Source organism: Gigantopelta aegis, chromosome 3 (genome assembly GCF_016097555.1).
Source record: "Gigantopelta aegis isolate Gae_Host chromosome 3, Gae_host_genome, whole genome shotgun sequence".
NCBI lineage: Eukaryota > Metazoa > Mollusca > Gastropoda > Neomphalida > Peltospiridae > Gigantopelta > Gigantopelta aegis.
This window is the reverse complement of record NC_054701.1, coordinates 96,683,354-96,706,885: the sequence shown is the minus strand read 5'-3', so window position 1 is coordinate 96,706,885 and position 23,532 is coordinate 96,683,354. Positions and strand designations below refer to the sequence as shown.

At 34.3% G+C, this 23,532-nt stretch overlaps 1 protein-coding gene across 1 annotated transcript in view; it reads right to left on the bottom strand.

The window, feature by feature from the left end:
• The window catches only part of LOC121369420 (adiponectin receptor protein-like), a 44,786-nt gene extending 22,419 nt beyond the window's left edge, over positions 1-22,367 (bottom strand). The window contains exons 1-2 of the mRNA XM_041494521.1: positions 22,234-22,367; positions 2,116-2,384 (exon numbers count right to left, since the gene is read on the bottom strand). Coding sequence (XP_041350455.1) covers positions 2,116-2,316 — 201 coding nt within the window. The 5' untranslated portion in view covers positions 2,317-2,384; positions 22,234-22,367. The remainder of the gene's footprint in view (positions 1-2,115; positions 2,385-22,233) is intronic.
• Positions 22,368-23,532: the final 1,165 nt, after the last annotated feature.

The following is a 23,532-nucleotide window of genomic DNA, read 5'->3' as shown; positions in this document are numbered from 1 at the left end:
TGTGGCTAATTTAAGGAAGGTTTTATCAGCCAAAGACTACTGTATATTGTCGTGTATTAGCCAACTCCTTGTATATACTTAGTTTCACCCTAAATATCAAGTACAAAATCATCGGCCTTGTGTATAACCCAAGGTCATCTTTTGTCCAGTTGTATGTTGTATTGCTTTTAATAATACATGTACTGTCAACGAATAGACTTGTGTTTTCCTTTCTCATTATATTTTTTTCCCCCCTTTAATTATTACAGACACGGTAATTGTAATTGCAATGCTAACGTCTACCATGCCGTGCAAAAATAATTAAGCGCCGATAAATCATAACAGAAACATAAACAATTCAAGCTGTCGGTCGTAACAACATATCACTGCACATATATGTATGTAATTAAATTATTCACTGGATAGCGAAAAATAAACTGATTAAGGCATGTTTAATCCGTTTTCCTCCACACAGAGAAAAAAAAGATTCTGTGGTCCGTGACTGTTATTCACTGTCATATGGTTTGGTCATGTGACAATTGTGGCAGTAATTACTGTCCTGAAATTTATGTTATCTTTTTTCAGTCAGTAATTGTTAATAATGAGCTTAATTTATTTATGGCATTACTTTACAGTTTAATGCACCCTACCAACAAAACAATATTAGAAATATAATACTTTTTTGAAGAAAAAAAGAAGTTTTATATCTTAAATTTGCTATATGAAAGACTGGTCCTGTCAAAACAAAGATTGTGGACGGTTGAAAAGAACATGTTTTTACCACTGAAATGACAATAAAGTAATTTTTTTATGATTATTCATCACTTATAATGCATTCAAGAATAATAAAAAAGTACATACTATTGCATTAGAGGGTGGGTTTTTTATACTGTGCACAAATTATTGTTACATAAGCTGTGAAAGGCTTTAAGGGTGTGAACAAAATTTATAAGTCAGGATCAAGAATGTTTTGTATCAGAATTTTTTGCACCAATTTGTTGCCTCCGTGTATAAGCAGACTCTCTTCTTTTGGAAAGTATTTCTAGACTTCAAAAGTCGGCTAATACACGGCAATATACAGTAATTGTTGCAACCACTGCTAAATTGGCTGCCGCTAATTTGGCAATTGAAAGGGTGAGATCTCATCCGTTATGAAATAATTTTCAGTTGTCATGATCCTTAGTGCATGACAAATGAAAATTATTTCCAGAGAGACATAAATTTCATAATAACGATACCATGTTTGTTATTCTATTTATTACTGCATATATTTGTTAGCGGGCTGTAAAACCTTTAATTTTTATCATGACATCAGGCGTCAGAAATTATGTAAACCATTTTACACACTATATTCTGAGTTTTGCTATAAAAACTTGCATTTTATTTAAATGTTTGTGGACAATTGTAAGAAAATCAATATTCTAATTAAATTCTGTTCAAAAACATCTATAATTATTAAACAAATGCTTTTTATTTGAATACAGTGTTTTATAAGTTGCAAAACAGAAAAACATGTTTCAATCTAGATATATTTTATCATGTTAACTTTGACTTGTTAGATTTTCATTTTGACTGTTATTTTTTAATTGCTTTCCAAAATTACTGACTGGACTTTTTGTTTTAACTTTTAAACATGTGAGGGAACATGTGGCTTATGGACTAAGTGTTTTCAAATGAATAGGTGATATTTTCTCTATCCACATCCCTCAATTTGTTTGTTTAATGATACACTATATATTAAACATTGAACATTTTCTTCACTGCTGGTGACTTAATCTTCAATAAAATTAAAAGGTTGATGCTTAAAATTCCTTCTATCATGTACTTAATGCTCAAAACCTTAGTGGTATATGAGCATGTGAAACCAATTCAAAGTCAATCATGTACATGTATGTATTTATTCATATTAATACTTGATATGCTGATGGCAAGTAACAATCTTGAGTTGGTTATAACAAATTTTTTCCTGCTCTGCACCCTAAAGGAAAAACACAGGGCTCTGTAAACTGAAAACAGAAGGTGTGAATGTAGACTGTATAAACAACACAATGTGGAAAGTGGAATATGAGATGAGGATATAATATAATATAATATAGATATGTATTGATATAAAAACCAGTTGGTGGATCATTTCACCTTGTCAGGCAGATCGAGGAGCCTCCCGACTTCATATCTCTTAATGATGTCCGACTTCAGATGAATGCTGATGTCATCATCATCATCAGAGTAGTCGCTGTCAACCACCAGTGAGTTGATGGCATCTCTCTTCAAGAACGGCTTTGCTCCACCAGCTTCCTTCACAGCTGATCTACTTCCAGACGGGCCCGCTTCCTCCATGCTCAACACTGTCAGCTTAAACAAGTCGGCCAATCACAGATGTCACAGAGTCAATTATGGAAAATATCCTACAACACAGAGAATACACACATCATAAGAGTCAAGTATGGAGTATATCCAACAACATGTATAAAGAATACAGACGTCACAAGAGTCAGGTACTGAGAATATCCAACAACATAGAAAATACAGACGTCACAAGAGTCAGGTACTGAGAATATCCAACAACATAGAGAATACAGACGTCACAAGAGTCAGGTACTGAGAATATCCAACAACATAGAGAATACAGACGTCACAAGAGTCAGGTACTGAGAATATCCAACAACATAGAAAATACAGACGTCACAAGAGTCAGGTACAGAGAATATCCAACAACATAGAGAATACAGACGTCACAAGAGTCAGGTACAGAGAATATCCAACAACATAGAGAATACAGACGTCACAAGAGTCAAGTACAGAGAATATCCAACAAAATAGAGAATACAGACGTCACAAGAGTCAAGTACAGAGAATATCCAACAACATAGAGAATACAGACATCACAAGAGTCAGGTACAGAGAATATCCTACAACATAGAGAATACAGACATCACAAGAGTCAGGTAATGAGAATATCCAACAACATAGAGAATACAGACGTCACAAGAGTCAAGTACAGAGAATATCCTACAACATAGAGAATACAGACATCACAAGTCAGGTACGGAGAATATCCAACAACATAGAGAATACAGACGTCACAAGAATCAAGTACAGAGAATATCCTACAACATAGAGAATACAGACGTCACAAGAGTCAAGTACAGAGAATATCCTACAACATAGAGAATACAGACGTCACAAGAGTCAGGTATGGAGAATATCCAATAACATAGAGAATACAAACGTCACAAGCGTCAGGTATGGAGAATAACCTACATGTATAGAGAATACAGACGTCACAATTAAGTCAGGTACGGAGAATAACCTACATGTATAGAGAATACAGACATTACAAGAGTCAAGTACAGAGAATATCCAACAACATAGAGAATACAGACGTCACAAGAATCAAGTACAGAGAATATCCTACAACATAGAGAATACAGACGTCACAAGAGTCAAGTACAGAGAATATTCTACAACATAGAGAATACAGACGTCACAAGAGTCGGGTATGGAGAATATCCAATAACAGAGAGAATACAAATGTCACAAGAGTCAGGTATGGAGAATAACCTACATGTATAGAGAATACAGATGTCACAATTAAGTCAGGTACGGAGAATAACCTACATGTATAGAGAAAACAGACATTACAAGAGTCAAGTACAGAGAATATCCAACAACATAGAGAATACAAACATCACAAGAGTCAGGTATGGAGAATATCCTACAACATAGAGAATACAGATGTCACAAGAGTCAGGTATGGAGAATATCCAACAACATAGAGAATACAGAAGTCACAAGATGCAGGTACGGAGAATAACCTACATGTATAGAGAATACAGACGTCACAAGAGTCAAGTACAGAGAATATCCTACAACATAGAGAATACAGACATCACAAGAGTCAGGTACGGAGAATATTCAACAACATGCAGTGATTTCAGTAGAATTTGGAAGTAATTGGCAGAGTAGCAAATGTAAACAGAAAAAAACCTACATACATCATACTTCCATCTGTATTATAAATAGTTGAATCAGCAAGATTGAAAGTAGACGGCAAAATAATTTAATTAAGGTAACAGACGGACAATTTCGCACCATAGGTTATAAGTTGTCAATGCCGGCACCTATTGAAAACAATAACATGTGACATCCAGTAAAAAACCACATCAATTATCTGCCAAATAATTAAATTTTATCACTTTCTGACGAAGCATAAACTATAGCCATTATGTATCTCAAAACGACAAACTTTCAGGTTAAAAACATCGAATGTGATTACGAAAATATTATCTTGATTAAATTAACCAAACCGGCATATGAAAATGTATACCTGATAGGAACGCGTCTTCCTTCAACAAATAGCACGAACAATCAATACTTAGAAACTATTGAAAATGTGTGTGAAATTTTTGACAAATACTCCGCTGACGGAATATGTATGATAGCAGGTGACTTAAATGCCGATATTCACAGACCTGAAATCAAGAAATGTTATAGAGCTAAAATCTTAACAGAAAAAATATTCATACAAAGACACCTAGTGTCAACATCCTGTATTTCACCTGAACAAGCGAAATGAACCTTTAGATCCAAAGACAACATTAACAGAAGTACTACTGACTATATATGTATCCCCGAGTATATGAGAGGATATATACTCAAGCATACTGTTAACCATCTTATTCCATATGAAATTTCAGATCACTACTCATTACATAATGATATTTCAATAATTAAATGTTCAGAAAATATATCAAACATGAATTCGGGTGGCATTAAACTAAAATGGTCTAGAGCCAACTCAGATGAGTTAAAAATGTATAAAATGGAAGTTGACAAACTATTAAATTTTAGACATTACAAAAACTATAACAATGTGTCCAATGAACAAATAATAGAAGAGTACAACTCAAGAATTGTACACGGCCTACTCAATGCATCTTATAGATATATTCCACAAGGCGTATTCAGACCATTCTTAAGACCGTTCTGGAAGAGCGATGGTTTGGATGTTGATCACCACCGCATGAGACAAAGACGTTGTGAATGGACATATGACGGAAAGCCTCGCGATACCCAGTCAGATTCGTATCGTAGATATAAAGATGCGAAACGAACGTTTTTTCTCTGATTTTAAATATAAACAATATATATATAAGGACATTGAAAATAGCTCCAATGTTGATATTGGATACTTCTATAAAACTGTTCGACGATCTTCTAGAATAGATAAACTCATATATAACACAACAGAAGCCAATTTTTTTTTAATATTAAATAGAATACAAAATTGGATTGAAACTTCTGGATTAAACTTTCCTGATCCACTACAGTTTGGGTTTCGTAAAAATAATGGAGCTCGACTAGCTGCATGGACTCTTCAAGAGTGTATAAACCATTTCTGTGAATGCCAGTTGGTTCTTTACGCCACTTTTCTTGATAATGAAAAGACTTTTGATTGTGTGTGGCAAGATGGTTTGCTATACAAACTACATGAGCTGGGTGTAAGATCAAAATGCTGGCGTGTCATAAAACACTCTTACACCACGGCTTACGCTTACGTTACTTTTCAAGGATGTGTTTCGGATATGTATAAAATTACACGCGGCGTTGGTCAGGGTAGAGTGATGTCTGCCTGGCTGTTCCTCGTGTTTATTAATGATTTAATTAACAAAAAAAAGTAAAGTTTGTTTTATTTAACGACGCTGCTAGAGCACATTGATTTTTTATCTTATCATCGGCTATTGGACGTCAAACATATGGTCATTCTGACACTGTTTTTAGAGGAAACCCGCTGTCGCCACATAGGCTACTCTTTTTACGACAGGCAGCAAGGGATCTTTTATTTGCGCTTCCCACAGGCAGGATAGCACAAACCATGGCCTTTGTTGAACCAGTTATGGATCACTGGTCGATGCAAGTGGTTTACACCTACCCATTGAGCCTTGCGGAGCACTCACTCAGGGTTTGGAGTCGGTATCTCGATTAAAAATCCCATGCCTCGACTGGGATCCGAACCCAGTACCTACCAGCCTGTAGACCGATGGCCTGCCACGATGCCACCGAGGCCGGTGTTTTAATTAACAATCTTAGAATGACTGGGTACGGTATTAAAATGGAACAAATAAACATACCCGGGTTGTTACTTGCTGATGATACTACTATTTTGAGTACTATGACCAAGGGTATGCAAGCAATGATCAACACTATTTACATTTATGCTAACAAGTGGCGCTTAAAATACAATCCTAGTAAAAGTTGTACAATCGCATTTACAAATAAGAGAAAAAGAAACCAATGTGAAAAACGCTTCTATCGATCTTGGTGAATCTATAATATCTTAAGTGGAAGAAACAATATATGCCGGCATTCTATTTACAAGTCACAACTCCTGTCAAAATAGAGTTATTAGATCATGTGAAAAAGCCACTAAGATAGTAAATTCACTGTACACAATAGGACTCCATATAAACGGCATGGAATCCAATCACAAGTGCAAATATGTGGAAAAGGGTTATACCTCCATCAGCATTTTACGGGTGTGAACTACTTTACGATCTATGTTAAAACAATATTACTAAGATAGAAAGGTCTCAAAGACAGTTTGTTAGGAGAGCGCAAGGACTTGACAAACGTTCTCCTACCGCGACAGCAACAGCAACACTTGGTCTCTGGTTCCTGGAATCCTATATTAATAAATGTAAATGGTTATTTCTTGGATGTTTATGTCGACAAGACACAACATGCGTTTCTAAACAAATATGTCTCTGGAAATTAGGACAGTATCTAGTAGGTGTAAGAAATGGAACAAAAAACTTTATATCAGATATCTTTAATGTATCATACAAATACAATATTACTGATGTTATATATTGCTATGTCCAAAATGGTACATTTGTAGACAAGGAGCGATGGAGAGCCAGGGTATACAGAACCCTTATTGAATGGGAAAATGAAAGCCACCGGTCTCACCTGAGGGATACAAATGAACTTCTTCGATTTTACAACATACACCCAAACATAACGATTCACTCTCTTTGGAAAGTAGTGTACGTGCATCCAAAGTTCACATTTCCAATATCTTCCGTAATTAAATAAGCAGCATGAAATTATCTGATAATAATAATAATAATAATAATAATAATAATAATAAATTCTTTATTTAGTGAGGGTAACACAGTTAGCAAAAGCTAATCTTCCCTGAGGCCCTCAGGTACAAACAATACAGAATTACAATGCATACATTTATGAACAAATAGAAAATACATATATGGCAATAAACATATGTACAAATGATATTATTTTAGAAAATATTTCTTGAGTCTATATTTAAAAACAGCAGTATTTGGCGATGATCGGATAGCTTTAGGCAATTTATTCCAAAGTACTGGTCCAGAGTAACTGAAAGCATGTTTAAATAAAGACATTTTAGGTTTTGGAATTAATAGATTTCTATCCTCTACATTTCGAAGGTTGTAGGGATTGTTTTCTCCAACATATATTAATAAGTTTGAAAGATAGTTTGAGGCTTCACTGTATAGACATTTATAAATTTGTAAACATTTGTGATAGTGGATTCGTGTTTCCATTGTCATCCATTTTAACTGTTTAAATAGTGGGGCAGATGGAGTAATAGGATCTACATCTAATATCATCCTTGCAGCTCTCTTTTGCAGTTTTAGTAAATGTTCTAATCCATCCTGATTACAGTTTCCCCAAATTACACAGCAGTAATCGATGAGTGGTAAAATATACCCATTGTAGAAAAGTTTTCTTGCATCTAAATTTAAATACCTAATGATTTTTGATAACAGATACAGACGTTTAGAGATCAGGGAACACACATGTTTAACCTGATTTGTCCATTTTAAATTATTATCAACTTTAATTCCTAAAAGTTTTTCGCATTCAGTGTGTTGCAGACATTCTGAATTTATTATAAGAGAAATATCATTTTGGATTGTAACTTTTTGTCTTGTTCCTATAGTCATATATTTGGTCTTTTTTGTGTTTATGAACATTTTATTATAGGAACACCATTTTTCTACTCTATTCAGATCTTGCTGTAGTTTATCTTGAATTTGAGTAACAGTTTTCCCTGACATGAACATTGTTGAATCATCTGCATACATACGTGTGGTACAATGTTCAATGTATAGTGGAAGATCATTTATGTACAGTATAAAGAGAAGAGGTCCTAGTATGGAACCCTGTGGAACACCATAAATAATGGATTTAGGTTCTGATGTTGCCATTCCTATAGTGACTTGCTGTGTCCTGTTAGTTAAATAAGATTGGAACAAGTTAAGAGAATTCCCTTTGCAGCCATAAATGTTTAACTTTTGAATCAGAATTGAATGGTCCACAACATCAAAAGCTTTTTTGAAATCAAGAAATATGACTCCATTTAGATTTCCTTCATTCATTTCATGTAACCATTTATCAGTTATATCAATAAGTGCTGTTTGGCATGAGTGTTTTGGTCTAAAACCTGATTGAGATGAGTGTAAAAGGTTAAATTTTGTTAAGTAATCATAAAATTGCATGGAGATATGTTTTTCTATTATTTTGGACAGTGTTGGCAATACAGATATTGGCCTATAATTTGTAGCTTCAGTTTTGTCACCAGTCTTGAAAATTGGAGTAACTTTAGCATTTTTAAAACATTGTGGATAAATACCACTGTCTATTATTTTGTTAAAAATAAATGTTAACGAAGAAGCAATTGCCAAGGCACCTAACTTAAGTATTCGTGGACCTAAGTTGTCATCTCCAGATGATTTATTGACATTTAAGTTCTTAAGCTCATTATAAAGATAATTTATTTGTACAGGAGCTATCTTAAACTTTTCCTCATTTGGGAGTCTCTTTTTTTACAAAACGTTCCACTTTCTCGAGATTTGGCATATCATATCCAGAATTAGTTCTCAAATTTTCAATACAAGAAGTAAAGAAGTCATTAAATTTGTTTGCTATGTCGGTCTTATCCTTAAGTGTTGTTCCATTGTCAGATTTCAGCTCTGCTGGACTTGATACATGTGGAGGATTTAGCTCATGGATACATTTCCATAATGATTTTGGATCCCTAGAGTCATTCACCACAGCAGAATAGTAGTTTTGTTTGGCTTTGTCTGTAATTTGTTTAGTTTTGTTCCTCCACACCTTATATTCATCCCACATACATAGCTTGTGATATCTGTCTCGTAACTGTCTGGCTTGTGTTATTTCACAGGAATACCAACCTGGCTGCTCTTTCCTCTTGACTCGTTTTGTAACTAAAGGGGCATGCTTGTCTAATACATTGTTGAAAATTTTGTACCATAATTTTAAGCAAGTATCTAGATCCTCCTCAAATTCCACAGAATAAAATGGGGCATCTAGTAAATCATTAACAAACTCCTCCTCATTTAAATGTTTACAATTTCTGTAGGTAATAGTATTGTGTGCATTTTGTTTTGTATGAAATTTGCCATTTCTTGTAAAGCAAACAGGATAATGGTCGCTAATTGAGTATTGAACAACATGAGATTCCTGTACTTTGCTACGATTGGTTACATATATGTGATCAATCAGAGTTTTAGAATTTTGTGTTATCCGTGTTGGGTCAGTAATTATCTGTTGTAAATTGTATATTTCTAACATGTTTAGCCATTTTTGAGGTGTGTAATTTGCTAACAGGAGATCAATGTTAAAATAATATATTGCCCAGCCCCCACCTAAGTCACTGGTCCTATCTTTTCTTATCAATGTATACCCAGGTATTGAAATGTGGTCATTTAAAATGTCACTTGTGAAAAATGTTTCACAACATCCAAGAATATCTGGGGGATTTGTAGTATGAAGAAGGTTAAACCTTACTTCATCTAACTTGTGTTGTAATCTATTTACATTATGAGAGCATATTTTTAGACCTTTGGAGGTAAAATTTAATACATTGATAGGATCATTGGATAGAACATTGGGGGTTTCATTACAAAGAACATATGTACAAGAGATAAGTAACAATAAATATATACACACACATGCTAATCTGTGACTGACACTAAAGTCATGGTGAGACTGAGGAAGGGTTTGATCCCTTTCACAGAGAGTGTTATTTACACAGTCCACAGAGGAAGTTACTAAACACCCAGGGTGTGAAGTGTCAGTTTGTATCAGCAGGATCACTAATAGTATAAACGAAGGACAGGGGTGAGGTATGTAATCTGGTAGTCACCTCTACTAATCTCTTAATTACACAACTGGCATTAATTGAAGTTAAAGGACAACAGCTGTTTTCTTCCAGTGTTACTGGCAAATCAGGGGAATTACAAATACAGATACAATTATCACATTCTTGACACAGAGAACTCAGTGTGTCGAATCTGTGTTTTAATGATAAATGAAGAGCACTGTCTTCATTAACCACACTGGATGCGCTAACTAATCTTCCCACCACACACTTCGCACTAATCAAATTTAAGTCACTTGTTGAGTCCGATGATATTTTATCCCTCTGACCTGAAACAGGCCCCAAAACATGGTTTGCATTAGCAATACATGCACATCTAAACAGATTATAGTAAGAACAGTTCACTGTGGTATTATATCTGTTTGTGACAGTTATGTTTTTGGCTTGTTCTTCCTTGCCAAATCTTCAGAAGTGTCGACAAAATTTTCCTTTATGTCCAAACAAACCACAATGATGACATTTTAATTTTCGCCCAAACCTACATGATCCAGTGTCATGATTATGTTCCCCACAGTTCATGCAGGTCTTTGTTGCAGTAGCAGTTTTCATAATTCCAATAATGTTATTGATGTTCTTCAGATACCTCGATGTGCCCTTTCTATTCAGATGTATTCCATCTCTTACAAAATACATGCTGTACTCACTCTCTGCAATAGTTACAAACTGGGGATTGAACATTATACACAAAAAGTTGCACAGATTTTCTAGTACAATATTTGCATCATGAACACAAATGTCTGACCTTGGTAAGAGTCCTGATACAATGATATTGGCATCCTTGTTTGCAAATGCCCTAGCTGCATACAATAAACTCTCGTAGTCTTCTTCAAAGTTCTGTAGACTTCTGTATCTTGCAATATCATTTCCTCCTACCTGGAGGATGATGTTCTTGTAGCTTGACAGGTCCCGTTTCATTAACTCACCAGCTATTCTGTCAATTGTTGCACCCCTGATGGTTAACACGTCGGTATCACTCAGGCCTCTAGGTTTTATTCCTTTTAAAATGGAGGATCCTATTATCAAAGTGTTTTTGCCTTTCCTTTTATAATCCTTGTTTGAAGTTGTAGACTTTGTGTCCAAATCATTGTTAATGTTGTGTTCAGTATCTGTTGATTTGTTTTTGTCTGTATGCAACACACTGACATTACTGCTCTCTACAACTACTGGAATATGTTTAGTTTGTTCCTTTTGTATTACAACATCCATGGAAGGTGGAGATGGTTGTGTCGTTTGTATTTCTGCATCCATTGAAGTTGAAAAAGTTGGTGTGGTTTGTACATGTACATCCATAGAAGTTAGTGATGTAGTTTGACAGCATTTATCAGTTAACACAGATGGCTCTGTCTGGCATTGCATGTCAGTTTGCACAACATCGGTTTGACACCCAGCATCAGTCTTCTTAGCGTTGGAGGGACATGTATTAATATGTTCATATTCAAAAGACCTCGAGAGTTCCGTGATCATGTTGATCAGTTCTTCTCTGCTCTTTCCTGCATATGGACAGTTTTCTTCATAGTTTACATCTGTAACACTAAAAAGGTCCATATCTTTTTGAAAAGGAGACATGCTTTCCAGCAACGATTGTGGGCTTTTGTACGGTGTAGAAGACTGTGGTTGTGTTTCTACTACATGCACGTTTGGATATCCTGGCTCTAACTGTTCACAGTGGCATACAAAGTTGTCTAACCAAGAGTAGATCTTCTTACCTTGTATGTGTAGCTTGTGTGTGGTACAGTATAGATTGGCTGTCACCGATGCATCTTCTGTCTTGTATACTGCACCATTCTGCACATTCTTTTTAATTAAACTCAAATCCTTGTCCAGAATATTTTCCACTTGTTTGTACATATATGGTGATATTCGTACAATGATACTCTGTTTCTTCGGGGAAATATCCAAAAATACAGGCACATCCTTGGCTGACATATTGATATCCTCTGAAACTTCTTCATTTGAGTTATTTGAAAGTTCCTCATTTTGATTTAATTGAGAATCATCAGTAGAAAAAAAGACCGACTTTAACAGTGTTATTGAGCTGTCCAGGAAAGACATAATCCTCTTATCCTGGCTCTAATCTCAGAGCTCACAGAAACACAACCTTCCACCTCGGTGACAAAGAAACCATTGACTATACAAAACATATTCTACTAAATTTTGAAACATTATTACAAATCAGAAATAAGACTTGATAAAATAGCAAATATTTTTTCTGTACACGAATATGTTATCTTCTGTGATCAAAATGACGACAAACTTTTAAACTGTATTCTTGGTGGAGAAAATAATGACATCAGTGATATTGATTTTCATGTGTGGGTCCAGTTTATATTGCAATTTTCAAAGTTTGTACATGTGTGTCGCCAGTATATAATCAAGTTTTAAGTGAAAGCTCAGTGTACATGTAGAGCAATATTACAGTTACAGTATATAATCCCATGAAATTAATTAATATTAATTAATTAATTAATTAATTTATTTATGTTCCTATTTTTGTTTGTGTGTGTATAAAAAATTGTCATAATATGGAGGAAATAAAGATTATCTATCTATTGTAAAATTTTAATATTATCATAATTTTAACTGAGAAGAAAAATATCTTCGCTTGGAACTCATCAGTCAATTCAAAATATCATAAAAAACATTATACGATAATATAATATTAATAATAAATTCTTTATTTAGTGAGCCGGGTTAGCAAAAGCTTATACATGTATATGTGATAGTTTGGGGCTTATATTGTACATATAGAATTTTATAAACATTTGTGATAGTGGATTCTTATTTCCATGGTTATCCATAAGATGGGCTTAAACCAGTCTAGTGGACATTTTTCTGGTCATGTCTGTCAACTTTCCACTAGGTCATTGAACTCTGTTGACTGTTCATAGCATGTGCATTGCAGGGACCACTGGATTACAAGGGGTGACAGCTTATGGGCAATTCCATGACGAAGCGGACAAAGACTTAAAATTTAAATATTAATTATTTTAATGAATTAATGTGTTTTGTGATCAACAATATGCTGAAGTTCTTGGATAAAAAAACCCAAATTGTCACTGAGATTGCTGCCAAAAACGATATCACATGCTGAATAGTTGCCTATTATTTCGACAAATAAATACAATAAAAGCATATTTTTTAAGGTCATAATACATAAATTATGACCAAATACAGGTTGCATATATGTAATAGCATATTTAATACCTACATGTTACACCCACTGCAGTTACATAATGATATGTTATGTTTGTAATTCTTGGTCAAATAGACCACCTGGCACAATGTAACACGAGTAACCGAAATAGCTAGTGTATCTTCTCTATCATTTATTTCTTGTTTCTAACAAACGACACTTGATATTTTCCTACACTAATACATACTACAGGTAATGAAACCACAAATTTTTCACAACAGTGACATGAAACACGACATGGATACATCAAAAATTGTAATGCGAGTAACCGAAAAATATGTAACGTGAGTTAAACACTTATTTTTTTATATTAAATTATATTTTATAGTTAAATAATCAATGCATATTATAAAAAATAATAAAAGGAAATATGATGATTAGTTTTCATACTGTGAATGTGTAAACATCGGTTACTCGTGTTACAAAAAAAGGACATGACAAAAAATTAACACACTTAAAATCCAGTCTCCTCATACTGTAACAGCTATGATAAAAGTGGTTATATTGGTGTATAGCTATGGTGTTTAGGTATCTTTATATAAGAGTTTTGAAATTGTACAATTAATACATTTTTGGTTATCAAAATAGTCCGCTATTTGATAATGGCTAAAAACAAAATAGATTATAAAGAAAAATAACAGTTTTTAAATGTCAAACTTTTATTGAAAGAAACATCAGAAAGCCACACAAATCAACTGGGTAAATATTACCAACAAATTAAACTTACAATAAGTTAAACAATGAAGAAATTAACCATTTTCGGGAATTAACGTAAATATTTAGAAAAATGAAATTTTAATTAAAAAAACAAAACTCTAAAAAGAAGTATAAAATTTGAAATGTCCACGACTGTCAGCAATATTATTCTACTTTGTACTGTCCTCTGAAAGAGTGAATGGCACTGATTTGGAATTGGTTGTTTTCATGTGGTGCGCATGTCGAATTCCAGGGACTGCAGTAGCACTTTTGAACGAGTATGTCATTCACCCTTTCAAAGGACAGTACAGAGTGGAATAGTCCCAATGCAGTACCAAATTTGCAAGATTCTGAAATCATGGTTGGTGACTGGTATGTTGTTGAATATGACAGGATATTGTTCCCAGGAGAAGTGATTGACATCGGCTTGCAGGAAAATTACTATCTGGTATCAGTGATGGAACCAGCAGGATGTTATTGGAAATGGCCAAACAAGAGAGACAGCATTTACTACATGAGAAATAAAATAATACGGCTTTAGACAAACCTGATATTGCCAACAGTCGTGGACAATTAAAATTTTCTACTTCTTTTTAGAGTGTTGTTTTAATTCAAATTTCAATTTCCTAAAAAATTGACGTTAAGTCCCGAAAATGGTTAATTTATTCATAGCTTAACTTGTTGTAAGTTTAATTGTTGGTAATATTTACTCAGTTGATTTATGTGGCTTTCTGATGTTTCTTTAAAATAATTTTATTTAGCCATTACCAAATAGCAGACAAATTGTAACTCGAGTAACCGACTATTTTGATAACCAAAAATATATTAATCGTACAATTTCAAAACTTTTATCATATAATAATAAAGATACCTAAACACCATAGCTATACACCAATATATTCACTTTTATCATAACTGTTACAGTATGACGAGACTTTGGATTTTAATTGTGTTCATTTTTGGTCATGTCCTTTTTTTGTAACGCGAGTAACCGATGTTTACGCATTCACAGTATGAAAACTGATCATATTATTTTCTTTTTCTTTTTTTTATAATATAAATTGATTATTTAACTAATAAAATGTAATAAAGAAAATAAGTGTTGAATGTATTATTATTAATCCTGAGTAAATCAAAAGAATTAGTATGGTAAAAATGTAACGCGAGTAACCGTGGAATTGCCCGTATACATTGTTGGAACCATGGCTATGGTGTGTTACGGGTGTCTATTTTCAATAAAATGTTCATCATACACTCAGTCACTTGAAGTGTTATGGTCAGCCTGATGATGAAATATTTGTAGATATACACAAAGAGAGAGAAATATTGTTCCGATTTAATAAATATTTTTTCTGCCATTTATATTGACAAAATATGCTACCCTTTTCTGGTGCCCAGTGGCCTAATCCAAAAACCGTTACCGATTTACTTGGGTTTGAATGGGGGCATTCGATCTTGGTGACAGATTTCCAACATAAAATTAGAAAAAAACATTATTGGTTTATTGGTTAATTTTTGCAACATATGTTTCTACATACATCTACCAATTACTTCATAAATTAATAATGCTTGGTTTTCACTCGCCATAGCATATTGAGGTGTGCTATTTTGGCATATTGGCAAACAGCACAAATAACAAACCCATCATTCAAAGTTACTTACAATCCAGAGTTGGAAACATGTTAACAGTAAAATTGCCATGGAAACATTGTCGATTTTTTCTTTCTTTAGCTCAGGGCTCGAAAAACAAAATTGCTGTGTGAAATGTCCCACCGACAGCAATTTAAAGTCTGCCCATGGTAATTGACAAAAACAAACTTTTGCAGCAAATAAATAAGACTGAAAGGTTACTTTGCTGTATATAGACATATTTTAAATGTACTAACATGACCATTTTATTGCAGGTAATTGCTGAAACAGATTGTATACACACAAACACACACCAATTTTAAAGAAATAATTTCCTTTTACATGATCCATGTAAAAGGAAATTATTTCTTTAAAATTGTTTTAAATACATACATGATACACATGTACATACTGTACACTTGTTTTCTTTTTATATATATATATATATATATATATAGGTTATTACCAGTGTTTTTCGGTATCGTCAATATCATATATTAGGAATAAAAATTGTATAATGTGAGTCTCTGGCGAGCATAATACATTATTTTTTATTCCTAATATATGATATTGACGATACTGAAATATACGAGGGTAATAATCTCTTTATCATATAAGCTCAAGCTTAATACAAGGTGTTTTTGTAAACTGTACACGCAACTTTAATTCCAATCCGCCATTACTAGATATTCAAATGACGTAAGAATATGTGGTGCGGTGTATTTTTGAATGGAAATGACGTCAAACTCGAATGACGTCATTTGGGTGTCCTTACATCAAAATAAAGTTATACCTAACGTTTTTTTGTTTTCTGAACACTGGACAGCTTTCAGTGTCAAATTGCCATTGAAATATTTTTATTTGATGACTATGAATGCATATGTCAATCATGGAGTGTCACCCAAGTACGTTTGCTTAAATGTCAATAAACCTAGTGCCGAGACCTCGACTAATTTACATCTAATTTGCAAAGTTATCAAATTCTTAAAGTATGTGATCTGAAAAATATCACATACATGTACTTTGATTGCACTGAAAATGTAAGATATTATATGATAAATATATATATATATATTTATCATATAATATATATTCTGAACACATTAGTCCATATGAGCAATATCTGTCTGGAGTGGGTGAGGGGGCAAAATTTCTAATAGTAGGGACAGTCTTGGGGGGTGGGGGTGGAGAAGCCATATTTATAGAGTAGAAGAAAACAACCTATATTTTCGTGCTACAGACACATTTGCCAAAAAAAACAAATATCAAAGTTCAAACGAACTTATATTAATTATAATTATTATATATATGTGTATAATTTAACAGTATATACTTTTATTGAAAAATTAAAAATAAATAAATAAGATGTAGTAGCCGAAGTATGGCAAAAGAAATACAAGTATAGAGATTGTCCAAGCAACTCTAAAATTAGATTAAATGAAAAATGAAGACCACACATACACACAAATTTGATGATAAAAAGAGTATACCCTTTATTCAGTAACTGCATCCGTTTCTTTTTTTCATGGAAGTCGATGGAATTGTGTATTTTATTTACAGTACAAAGAAAGACATGTTTTATTTAACGACGTACTCAATACATTTTATTTACAGTTATATGGCGTCAGACATATGGTTAAGGACCACACAGATATTGAGAGAGGAAACCTGCTGTCGCCACTTCATGGGCTACTCTTTCCGATTAGCAGCAATGGATCTTTTATATGCACCATCCCACAGATAGGGTAGTACATACCACAGCCTTTGATATACCAGTCGTGGTGCACTGGCTGGAACGAGAAATAGCCCAATAGTCCGCTTTATTAAGAAAGCTGATTTAAATCTTTGAAGAAAAAAAAAATTAGGTACCATTTCCACTTGAACAAAACCAACTTTAAAAAGACATACATGTAACCAAGCAGTTGTCGCAAACTAAATTTTGAGCATCTATAGTTCTTCCCACAGGGAATGCCTTTTTTCATACTAGTTATGAAATTTACTACAAGTTATTTATTTCTGAGACCATTGTTTTCTAAAGTGTACACAAAAATAGTATTTTTGTTTTTATTTTCAAAACGCTTTTACTTTTCTTTCATGTCAAACCAAACTGAAAATAGTGACAAAAAAAACAACAACTTTGGTATAGGAGGATGGGACGGACCATACATGTATGCATCGATATTCAGTTTGCAATAAAACACCGTCTTTAACAAAATATTTTATACAGACTCATGCCATAGGTGGTAAAATTATTTAACAAAAGGTTTGTTCTGATGTTTGTTTATGCCGACTTATGGCCCACTACCTCTAATGTCGTACCCCTATTTACGTAGGTTTGTAATCTTTACTGCACATGTAATTATGTACCGTCATTTACCATGTCCATATCAATCAGTGTTCGAGATTAACGGTATCCCGATATCCCGGGGATACCAGAATTTAATTTTGGATACCAGACTTCAAGAACCCAGTATCCCACTGGGATGCCATATAATACAAAATTCTCAGGTGGAATACCAGATTTTGGAATGTTAGTATCCAATTGGGATACTGGCCAAGAAATTTAATCTCAAACACTGTCAATTAATTTAATTTGTGTATATAAGTTTACATGAACTGTAGTGCTGCAACGATAAACCGGTATACCGCGATAATTGATCAGCTCGATACGAACCGCAGTACAGTTTTGCGTACCGCGATTTTTTTCCCTTGTAACTTATTTGATTTGAAATAGGCAAACAAACAAACAAAAACCACATCATTTTATTAATTGGTGATGACAGGAAATGTAACAATCACGTCAAGCGTAGTCGGCTTACTTGTTGGCATACGAAGTGATAGGTCGGTTATACTTGGTTCTAACTTCTAAACAAAACGTGTCAAAAGTCCAGTGAAAATAACCAGTTAACGATAATTACAAATAAATGTTTTGTTACTTACACATTATCATTCGTTGGAATACGGCTACCATCTTCAAAGAAATAAACCAACAAATGAGAATCACACTTCGCTGTTTTTCACTGAACTCGGAATACTTCGGCCGATCGTTCAAAATACCTCGGCTCTGGTTCGGTCGATCTGGCGAAACATTGTGACTCAATACGTACATTTCCGTGTTAAGCGAGCAGCAATGGAAAAGCCTGATTGTAAGGATTTCCGAATGTGACAATTTATGAATAGTTTGACCATTCAGTCTGGAGCTCCACGCGGTAAGACGTGTTTGTTTCGCTTGTGCACACTACACGTGCTTTCGTGTGCTCGACTTGGGGGGGTCCCTCATTTCGTTGTTTTTGTCAGCGAAATGAAGTTTTCTACTGGAATGTATGCGGCCATTGGAACTGAATGAACGCTGGAACGCTTCTCATTTCGACAGCCTGCACCACCAGGTTGGATTCTTTTTAAGCTAGATTCCTTGCTTCCACGTCATTTCTCCGTCTGACTGTCGACAGGGTTTTTTCGTGACTCGTATGACGGCCATTCTGCAGAACGCCACGGTTGTTCGCGTTTAGTCTCTACATGTCCGAGCCTGTCCTAGCAGCACTGGAAGATTGACCGCCCCACTCTAAGAAGAAATAGGAAGCGGGGTCGGCCCCTACTACCTTTTTTCTAGACTTTACATTGCTTTATAGTGATACCATCTCGTATCCTTCGGAGTCGGGCCCGTCCGCACCACTATACCAACCCATGACGACTGGACTATACCCTAGTCTGATACTCTAGTCGTTCAGATGGATCCGGCTTCTCAAGATCTGTATTTCAGCACAGCACTACACCTTCAACGTCTATCGACTGTCAATCTAGGGGTTTTCTTGACGGGATGCAACCTATCTCGTCCCTTTAAGCTGTGCACCCAAACGGCCTTAACGAGGCCACTCGCGTGGACATATCGATCTGACTTTAAACTTTTAGATCTGCGTTCAAAATTTTATGTCGAAATTACTTCTTTTTTTTAAAAATATTATTAAATAGTCCAATCCTCTCTTCTTTCTCTTATTTAATTTTGGACTTTCCTTCTAAAATGCTCCAAATTATATAAATATTCGGCCGAGCAGTCAATTCTTTTTTATTTTTGGATTGTAACCTTTTTTTTCTTCTTTTTTTATTCTATTAACTATTTTTTACTAATTGCTATTTTCAAAATTCTGCCCATTTTCACCCCCCCCCCCCCCCCCCCCTCCCGAGTCAGGCCACTGATCTTATCGGAGGTCGGACTCGGGATGGGCATGTTCGAAACCCTAGTGGTATATGGACACGTTAAATTAGTTATCATCATCATCATCATCAATAGTTTGACACCATCACGCCAGTGTTCTAGTAGACTAGTATTGTGTTAAAAAATAAAAATATGGCCTAAAACATTTAGCCTGACAGCTGAAACTAATAAAGATCATTAAAAAGTTCTATTTTCATTAAAAAAAACCCAACCCATAAATAATATCAATTATATTGCAATACATATTGCAATACAGTTTCTTATATCGCAATACAGTTTTGACCGTATCGTTGCACCCCTAATGAACTGTGTTTATTGTCAATCTTTAATCACAAAGGTAAAACAATGCTTTGTTCACCTATTCATATGGTTGGTCACATGATCTCCTTTCACTAGCCTGAGTACTCTGACTGTAAGAGAGCTAGACGGACATTTGGACATAAATACGCTCTCATTACAGTCAGAGACCAAGCTATGTATTTTTTTGGCAGTTGCCGTCAACCAAAACGTTGTCAAAGATTTCCGCTCTAATACCACAACAATCCTATGTTTGACGTCAAATACATTTACATCAACCATTTTCAAGTTACTTGATTAAAAAAAATTCAGATATTAATCACTAATACACACACTACAGAAAGAAACCCAACAGCACCCACATTCAGCTAAGCTTCGGCAACCTATATCGTGACGTTGCGTCACATGATCGCGCGTGTTTTATGTCCAAATGTCTGTCTAGCCCTCTTACAGTCAGAGTACTCGGGCTATCCTTTCACGTGACCAGCTAGTGATAGACAGCCGTCTCTGTAGTACTCGGTCGTAGACATGAAGTCTGCATCAATTAACTGAATGGCGTAAAAAGGAGATTTCTGTTTATTGTTATTAAAAAATTCTGACGATTCCTTTATGTTTGAAAGCGATGAATCTTGAAAAGTCGGCAACACTGAACATTATTTTTAACAAGTTCTTTTTGTTTGCGATTTATTTATTCAGTTCCCTTGTGTTTATAAAACAGTATGTAACAAATGCAGAATAGCAATAAAATATTATGTTGTTCCCCAATGTATAATTTGTCCACTGGCCCATTGCAAAAAGTGATCAAGTGATCTTTTGATACTTTCGATGGGGGGAAAAAGCCAGAATCATTGTGATAAAAAAAAATTTTGAAGAAGGTGACTTAGAACTTCGCCATGGATGAAAAGTTTAGCGTAAAAGGGCGACTATTCAGTGTTCGAGATTAAAATTTTGGCCAGTATCCCAGATGGACACTAACATTTCAAAATCTGGTATCCCACCTGAGAATTTAGTATTATATGGCATCCCGGTGGGATACTGGGTTCTTGAAGTCTGGTATCCAAAATTAAATTCTGGTATCCCCGGGATACCGTTAATCTCGAACAGTGCTATTTCGCCCACGTCGCCCCCTTGCGTGTGGAATTTTTATCATTGCACATGCTTTAATAATTTTGGTTGCTATTAAACTCAATGTAGTAACATTCTGTGTGGTAAGCCATGGCGTTCCATCAGGTTTATCACGTTTTAGTGCATCTACTCAGAAGTGGTGTCTGGTTTCTTCTTTCGAAATTTATTAAACAATATTTTTGTCATGTTATGATCTATGCAGCCAACTGTACATGTTTTAGGCATCTTGGCCGTTAACTGCTGTAAATGATCGATGAAAGTTGTCTCAATTCACTATCAAACCATAGGTAACTAAGGAAAAGCTACACTGTGTCACGTGATAAACAATGGCAGCCAGGGGTCGAAGTACCTGTGTGTTTGGTTCCGAGAATAGTCCATCACACAGCGACAAGTTATTACTACAAGTTTATTTATTTCTGTGCCGATTGATTTGTAAATTGAACACAAAAATAGTTATTTCCAAAAAAAAATTAATTTTCTTATTACGTCAAACCAAACTGAAGTTATTTACAAGAAACATTTTTACTATTTTCCTAATTTTTAGTGAATGATGGATATATCATGGCACGGACTATGGAACTATTATTAATTAGTATTTTTTAAATAACTGTTTAAAATAATAATAATAATTAATTAAAATATCTTAAGGAGTACAATAAGATGTTACAATTTACTAAGATGAAAGTACAATAAGATACTTTTCTACGGCGATTGAAAAATAGACTAAAGCAAAGGTCAAGGCCATTAATAAACGGCCAAAAGATATTGTTAAAATACAAAAGAAATACTCCGAAACAAATATAATATTTGTGTCTTACAGCAGAAGGGATCTAAGACAACTAACAAACTATTTAATTTATCTCAAATACTTACAGAAGTACAGTTATCTTTCAATGTACATTTCTTTAAACACAAAACTGAAAGAAACACAACTGTAATGGAAACATCTGATAGTTCACTGGCTACTCATTTCCGTTGCGTTTATTATAAGCGATTTCGAGAACCAGTATAGGAGAAGCCATGTGTTTAGGGAAGTGACGTCACGTATCAGCATGCGCGCGCATCTGGTAGGCAGAAGTCTATCATAATGGCCATTAGTAACAAAGCGAACTAGCGTAGCGTGAATAGCAAAGAATGGCCAACACGTGCTTAAATTACCGCTTGTAGCACGGGAACGCTATTCTACATAGCTCCTGTATGGACGCTATTCTACATAGCTCCTGTATGGAGGAGATACATGTACTCTTTCCACCCATAAAATTTGACGATTGACCGAGTTCAAAACTATAGCAAACTTCCTTTTTTTTCTTTTTCTTTTCACCTGAATAAATATTTTTAGTCCATGTATTTTTAAAGCGTCTGGTCCATATTTCAAGTAAAGCATTACAAACGAGCGCGCGCACACACAAATAAAAATAATAAAATAAAACGAGTAGGCCTATATTTTTTATTTAAAACTGTTTAAAAGAAATAATTGGCCTACACTTTGTTAAAGGAAATTATTTCTTTAAACAATTTTAAATAACCCATATATATATATATATATATATATATATATATATATATATGCATATATGTATATATACATATACATATACATGTACATGTACATATAGATACACATACACACACACACACACACACACACATATACATATACATATATGAACATTTGTTACAAATGAACAACCAGTAGACAATATATAGACAGTAGTTATATATATATAACACATCAGACTTGTCTACTGGTTCATTTGTAAGGCTTTTCATCAACAATAAATTTAAGCAAGTATCTTATTAGAAAACTTTACAAAAACTTTAAAACTATTAATTTTATCAAGTCCTTTTTTATTCCTTAAACTTGCTGATATCGGATACATATTAACACATTGTATTAAAATGGAGGAACCTAAATTTAGTTTCCATACATGTTCCATGACCACACATACATTGCTCTCTAGCTACAGCGTCCCTTTTTAAATATTAGTACAGAACTTAGCCTTTTAAACCGGATACATCTCAAATTTACTTGGTCCCTCACCTTTGTGGTTCCATCTTCAGAACATTTTGTAGCATTATTTTTTTATATATATATATACATAAAAATTGCCATTAATATTTTAATCGGCTAATCCCATGCAGGCCAGGACATAGTTTAATACGCAGTCGATC